At 57.6% G+C, this 7,068-nt stretch overlaps 1 protein-coding gene across 1 annotated transcript; it reads right to left on the bottom strand.

The window, feature by feature from the left end:
• Positions 1-232: 232 nt before the first annotated feature.
• Positions 233-4,496, bottom strand: LOC101874842 (syncoilin). The gene is made up of 3 exons (XM_034069396.1): positions 2,964-4,496; positions 1,810-1,934; positions 233-672 (listed from the first exon to the last, which is right to left on the bottom strand). The coding sequence occupies exons 1-3, from the start codon at positions 4,494-4,496 to the stop codon at positions 603-605; spliced, it is 1,728 nt and encodes a 575-aa protein (XP_033925287.1). The 3' UTR covers positions 233-602.
• Between the last annotated feature and the right edge of the window lie 2,572 nt (positions 4,497-7,068).

Raw genomic sequence — 7,068 nt, forward strand, 5'->3', positions numbered from 1 at the left:
TGCCCCAGAAGGCTGGGGTTTAGTTAGTCTGCAGCATGAGTAGTTTGATAAAAGGATCCTGGTTTGACACAGTCTGTTTTCTCATTGAGACACACCTTTGACAATTAAAGTATCCTTAAACTCTGACCTTTATTTTCAGTGTGAGACTTTATATAAAGTGGGAACCTATTGTCCACAAACTAGTTTCTGTGGCCCGTGGTGGAGCATGTCCCAGTACAGCAGATGCCCTTGCAATACAAAAGAAAACCCTGTTAAAAGCATAAAGCTCTTGCCTGTAAACTTTAAAACTCAACTGGGGAACACTGGCTCCCAGAACACTGCTTCCTGGGCAGGCTCATACACTCCACCCCTGCACCAAGACGTGTTCCCAAACACAGCACAACATACATCTGTTCATCTATGTCCATGGTTCAGTGCAAGTATTTGCTCAGCAGTTTTACTACTCGATCACCAGCAGCACCTTGAGGAATACACACGAGTGATTGTGCAGTATTCCTGACTTCAGGCAGCTGCTGTGCCTCGGGTAGGGTAAGCAGCAAGAGGAGATGTCCCCTGCAGATCCCTCTGTCCCTTACTCCTGCTACAGAGAGGGGAAAAGTCCTTCATTCCTGACAGTCCTGGTCTGTTTTGTCTTCTGGTTTGCAAAGGTGGCCGTAGATTTCTAAGCAGCTCCTGTAGAGGTAGAAAGTCAGTTCAGGGAACTGAGTGTTCATGGGAGTTACTCATGGAGAAAATGGGGAAAGGGACAGATGCTACTTCTGAAAACCATTATTTCTCTTCACAGTATGAAAGAACTAACTGGGAGACACTTAAACTGGCCCAGTAACATGGTGTGGTGAGTGCTTGGATCCAACCTGGCCCTTCCAGAGCCCTTGGCAAACACCCCAGCTGTAACAGGGAATGTAATTTTTAATGGGATCCATGGGAAGAGGCAGCTCAGGGCTGTGATATCCCTCCCGGTGCAAATGTGACACAAGGAACATCCAGGGATGGCAATTTGTGTGGTAAGAGACTGCGCTGCTCTGCCCAGGCTCAAGTGCTGCTCTGGGCTTTAGATCTGGGATTTGGAAGGACCCCGAGCAGCACAGACAGGGTCTTTTTTCCCCTTTCCCTTTGCTTTTTCCCCTTTCCTTGTGTTGGGATCTGGGCTGAATTGTTAACACAGTCCTTAATCCATCTTGGAATGGCTGGTGCCATGTCAGGCTGACATGGAGATCTCTTCCCCTGTCCTTGTCATGTCTTACCTAGATAAAACCAATCTTACTGGTGGTAGGGAATGTGCAGTGCTTGTGCGAGGAGGTTTGGGTGGGGAAGGGGAATAAAGGATGTTGAAGTGAGAGTGAAGCTGCAGAGGATGAAGTGTGTGCAGCTAGGACTGCAGTAACACATAGCAAAGTGGTGAGTGAAATAGTCCCCAAACTTAGGGCCATTGCCTTCATCCCGTGTGATGAAGACCTGATGAAACCAGAAGACAGCTCTCTCAAGGAACAGCATCCACAACAGCTTCCCAAACCTAAACCTCAGCTCCTTCACATATATTCCAAAGGAAACCAGCACTTTATCTACTTCTGGGAAGGCAACTTCCACTGCCCCTGTGCCCAGGGATTTCCAGCAATTCCCTATTTGCTGTTGGGCAGAGGAGCTGCAGTTCCCATTGTGCTGCCCACCAGCCCCTTTGCTCACACATGCCCAGGAACCAGGCCAAGAGCTGGTGGTGTCTGGTAGCTCTGTGACCACCAGCAGCCTCTTCACCACCATCCTCCTCCTCCTCCCACCCCTCTGCACCACCGGGATGAGACACAAACGCACTTGTAGATGGAGAGCTCCCGGTGGAGGCTGGTCCTCAGCTCCTCCAGCTCCTGGTTCTTGCGCTGCTGGAGCTGGACCCCGTTCTTCAGCTCCTTCAACCTGTCCTCCAGCTCCTCGACCTGTTCCTGGGGAGGAAGAGCACGAGAGTGGATTAGCTGGGAGAGGAAGGCTGTCCATGCCTGCATTCCCATTGAGGGACCTGCCTGTCCATTGTGTCTATGGCTTAAAAGCCTCTGCATGAGCACCTTGGCTGCAATGTGCTGGGTCCTTCAGTTTCCCTCAGCTGGTTGGTTTTGACCCCTCAGCTGCTCTGGGTGTGTTTGGAGAAGCTGCCAGAACCTATGGGTCAGGGGAAGACAAACAAGGTATGTGGGAATATGGAAGAGTGGAGCCACATCAGGGATGCCCCAAAGTCCGGTCCTTCAAGGGAGAGCAGACCCTGAAACCCGAGGTGAGCAGTGTGATGGGTGACCTGGTCCCCAGCCCAACAAGGAGGAGATGCCACAGAGAGGGAATGTTGGCTTCCAGAAGCTGCTCAGAGCCAGGCTGGGAAGGAGGCAGCGGATCCAAGCTGAGAACAGGGAGTGTTGAAAAGGGGGAGATTAATTGCGGAGCCTCTTTGCCAAATGTGCTCTTAGAGATATTGAATTGCCTCATCCCTCAGGACGAGGTGCAGCCAGAAATAACCCTCCTGGGAGGCCCCTGGGCTGCAGGCACAGGAGGTGGGACCCTTCCTGGTGGTGGGAAGGGCAGGATCTGCCTTTTGGAAGGAAAGCTGCTTTCAGTTAAAGCTGACTCCCCCAGAGCCTGAGCTCAGCCCTGTGCTATAGCACAAGTGGGGAGTGTGGGGTGCCTGTGCTCAGCTCCGGGAAGGAGCCCCCCATCCTTCTCTGCTCACTGGGGCCATTTCCAAGGGGCAGCTCAAACCCAAGTGGGAACAGCACCAGGAGAATCCTTTTTCCCGGCAGCTCATCGGGTGAAGCCTCAGCACTTTCCCACCACATCCCTCTTGGCAGGGGTTGCTTTTGATCTCGACCAACAGATATCCCATCTCCTTACCCTCCCCATCCACCCCTTCATCACCCACACATCACTGGGTGCAGAGAACACCCCCTCCTCTCTGCCCCAGCCGTGAGGGATGCTCAGCCTCATACCCGGTACTGCCCGACCTCCTCATCCCGTTTCTGCTTGGCAAGGACGATCTGCTCCTCCAGGCTCCGGTTCTGCAGCCGCAGCTGGCTCACCTCCCCCTGCAAGGGCCGCAGGGCATCCTTCATCCCCTGCAGCTCCCCCTGCATCTCCTGCAGCGCCTTGGCCCCTGCCTCTCGCCTCTCCAGCAGCCGCAGCAGTTGGGGCTCGTAGTGCTCCTCCAGCCCCCTCCGGCTCTGGGCCACGAAGCTCTCAAACTCCATGGAGAGCCGGCGGCTCTCCTGCAGGTACAGGTTATCCTGGCGGCTCGGGGGAGCCTCCAGCCGCTGCCTCAGAGCCTCCTTCTCCCTCTCGCAGGTCTCCTTGAGCTGGGAGAGCTCCCCGGAGAGCTGCCCTGCCTGCGTCTCCAGCTCGCCCCGGTAAGCAGCGTGCTGGGACAGGTCGTGCCGCCGGCTCTCCAGCTGGTACTGACAAGCCACACACTCCTTGGTCACCTTGAAGAGCTTCTGCTTGATCTGACGGATCTCATCCTTCAGGTTGTCCCTCTCCAGCTCCACCTGGGCCAGCAGCCGGCACGCAGCCTGGATCTCCTCATGGGCATGGCGGATCTCCTGCAGCGCCGGCTCCCGGAGCTGCCCCAGCTCCAGGATCAGGCTGTCCCGCTCCTGCTCCAGCTGCTCCACAGCTTCAATGCACTCCTGGAAGTAGTCACCCAGCTCCTCCAGGGTCAGGCACTTCTGCTCCGTGCCCTCTGCCCCCTCTGCGTCCATGTCCAGTGGGATCCCAGCCCCAGCTGTGTCCACGTCCGTTGGGATTCCTGCCCTGTCTGTGTCCATGCACAGCGGGATCCCTACTCTATCTGCATCCACGTCCAGATGGATTCCTGCCCCATCCACGTCCAGTGGGATCCCTGCTCTATCTGCATCCACGTCCAGAAGGATTCCTGCCCCATCCACGTCCAGTGGGATCCCTGCTTCATCCACATCCAGCGGGATCTCTGCTCCATCTGCATCTATATCCAATGGGATCCCTGTCCCACCTGTGTTCACGTCTAGCAGGATCCCTGTCTCATCCACATCCAGTCGGACCCCTGCTTTATCTGCATCCACGTCCAGCGGGATTCCTGCTTCATCCACATCCAGTGGGATCTCTGCTCCATCTGCATCTATATCCAATGGGATCCCTGTCCCACCTTCATTCACATCTAGCAGGATCCCTGTCTCATCCACATCCAGTGGGACCCCTGCTTTATCTGCATCCACGTCCAGCGGGATTCCTGCCGCGTCCACGTCCAATGGGATCCTGGTCTCAGCTGCATCCTGGTCCAGCTGGGGCACGTTTGGCTCCAAGTCAGCATTCCCACCATCTGTTTGGAGGTCCTGGCAGGCGTCGGGGCTGTTCCCGGTCCGGGGCATCAGTCCCGGACCCACTGCAGAGTCCAATGGGCTGTGTGCGGGGTCCGGGGGCAGAGCAGCTCCTGCTGGGGGGGCTCCAGCTTCATCCAGCTGCTGCTCTGGAGGGGGCTTAGGCTCTGCCATCAGGTCCCTGGGAAGGAGAGGAGATGTGAACCAGAGCAATGACAGTAACAGCTCTCAGCCCTTCCTCTCCACCTGGTGAGATGTGGGTGCCTCTGACACCCCCAGGCTGTGTCAATGGGGCTGTGCTGTGCTTGGACCCAAACTTGGCTTTGGGGTGGCCAAAATTGAGGGAGGAAACCCCTCTTCAAGTGACTGCATGGCGAAGGAGTGAGGGATGCCCACCTGCACCCCAAAACCAACAGCTACCCCAGTGCCAATGGAAGTGCCACCGTGCCGCAGCCCATCCACTCCAGCATTCCCAGTAATGGGATGGCAGCAGGGTGGGATAACCTCAGGGGAAGGGAATGTGCTGCTAAAGCGCAGGCGGGCTCCGAGATGGCTCCGATGGAGTCAAACACCACACACGAGCGGCTTCTGCAGCAGGAGCCGGGTGAGCTCCTCTTTGCAGAGTCATCGACCCCGACATCGTCCCCAGCCCCGGTACCTGCAGCTGCCACCACCAAATACCCACGTCCCCATCCACCCGGGTGCTATCTGGGGCTGGATGTACAGGACGATCCTCAGGGATGAGCTGGGGCTTCTCCCGCTGCTCCAGGAGCCGGTGGGCTCGGCAGGAGGATGCTCTCACCTCCCGGCCACGCTGCAGAGCTCATGTCTAGTCATTCCCTAAGGAATGAGCGCAGCACTCGCAGCAACGGCTTTAAGGAAAGAACTGATTTTCACCGGTACTTTCTCTCCTAATAAGGGAGTTTTCAGCGGTGCTGACACATCCCAGCCCAGGCTCAAGGGCCGGAGAGGGGGCAGTGCCTGGGAAAGGTAGGGAAAGGCTCCGCTCCGGTTTTCCATACCCTGCCCCGCTGCCAGGACTCGGTTCTCGGAGTTCCCAGCCCTGCTTTCACGGGCAGGGTGGGAGCGCAGGGCGCACATCCTGCCCTCCCAGCGGGGTGCAGGCCCTGCCGCACACACCCCCCCTCATCCCAGGGCTCCCCAACACCCCTTGGTACCCCAAAGCGGCCTTAACCCTAACCCCCCCCCCGCAGTCACTTCTGAGGGTCCAGGGATGGTTCCCACCACCCCCCCCACCCGCACCCATGGGTGAACCCCAGCCCCGGGGGGCTCTTACCTTCCTCCCCTGGAGCCCGGCGCCGCCGGCTCTGCGGTGCACATGGGCTCAGCATGGGGCGGGGGGGGGCTATTAATAAACGGGGCTGGAAATCAGATTCCCGGAGCAGCCGCTTCTCCCGGACACCTCCTGCAGCGCCAGGGGCTGCTTCCCTCCGCCCCTGGAGGAGGAGGAGGAGGAGGAGGAGGGCGGGGAAGGCCAACCCGTCTGCATCCCCGGCAGAGCAGCCGCAGGGGCTGCAGCCTGCCCGCATCCCTGGGGAGCATCCCCCCGTCCCCCTCCGGCTGTTCCCACCCATGATTGAAAGGGGGGGTTTGCTTTGTGCAGCCTCAACCCCCCTTCCCCACAGGGCTGCGGGGTCACATCCTGCTGGGACAGATGCAGGGGGCTGGGGTGGGGTGCCCCGTGCGTCCCCACTGGGGCTGTGTAGGGTTGTGCCTGTAACACGGGCAGCAGGAAAGGGAAACACAGGAGGATGCAGCACATGGCCACCAATGTTGCGGCCTCATCCTGACCAGGAGTGGGGTGCTCCAGGATGCTGCACGTTTTTAAAGCCTATTAATGTATTAAACACCAGTGTCTCAGGGTTCTTTAGATGCCCCAAGTTGGCCCCACCAACAACCCAATAGCAGCAGGGCGCAGCCTCTGCTTCCCCTTCCTCCCATAACCCATCCCTGCCTCCTCTTCCTCCTTTGCTTTGGGGATGGAGGAGGTGGTGGGTCCTGTGGCCACACTCCTGAGCCCCCAGCAGTGACAATGCCCTCAGCCCTGCCCTCACTGCCACCTTTGCTCACCACAACTGCTTTCCATAGCACCCATCCTCATCCTCCCCACCCTGTGGCATCCCAAACCAGCCCTTTGGCACTTATATTATTAGCCGAAATGTATCTAAACCCCATACTTTAGCCCTGTTGGCACAGGTGCCACAGCCTGGGCTCACATCACAGCCACCCCCATGGCACTGGAGCCAACCAAGCCTACCTTGGCCAAGCCCCGGTCCTGGCACTGCTCAGGAAGTCAGCGCTCGCCGCTCAGGAAGTCACCAGCTTACGTGCCCCAGCATCACCCAGCAACACACCCGGAGCTTACAACATCACCCAGTGCCACCAGCGCCACCAGCACCTTGCCCAGCCAGGCTGTGAGATCAGGTTGGAAACGCCTGCGCTTGCCCATCCTCCGGGATCAGGGCTTTAAAAGGCAAAGGGACATTTGGGTGCGTTTTTTCCTTCCCTTTTTTTCCTTTGGATCCTGTTGCTTTTTCCAGCAACACCTTCTCTTGCTCCCTTTTTTTTCCATGAAGAGCCTCTATTTGTGCCGAGACTTTTGACTCAATAGGAGAGGAATGCTGTTAATTCACACAACTTGTGGGTATAAACATCCATCCAGAGCTGGAAGCGCCAAGGGGAGAAACCCGTGGGTCCATTGGGTGGGCTGGGACCAAGAGACCCT

Source organism: Melopsittacus undulatus, chromosome 14, assembly GCF_012275295.1.
Source record: "Melopsittacus undulatus isolate bMelUnd1 chromosome 14, bMelUnd1.mat.Z, whole genome shotgun sequence".
Taxonomy (NCBI): Eukaryota; Metazoa; Chordata; class Aves; order Psittaciformes; family Psittaculidae; genus Melopsittacus; species Melopsittacus undulatus.

Coding starts and splice junctions, on each gene's coding strand:
- LOC101874842 (XM_034069396.1), bottom strand. CDS start 4,496: ATGGCAGAGCCTAAGCCCCCTCCAGAGCAGCAGCTGGATGAAGCTGGA. Junction 1,935..2,963: donor AGGAGGTCGGGCAGTACCGG/GTATGAGGCTGA, acceptor CTTCCTCCCCAG/GAACAGGTCGAGGAGCTGGA. Junction 673..1,809: donor CGGGAGCTCTCCATCTACAA/GTGCGTTTGTGT, acceptor CTACCTCTACAG/GAGCTGCTTAGAAATCTACG.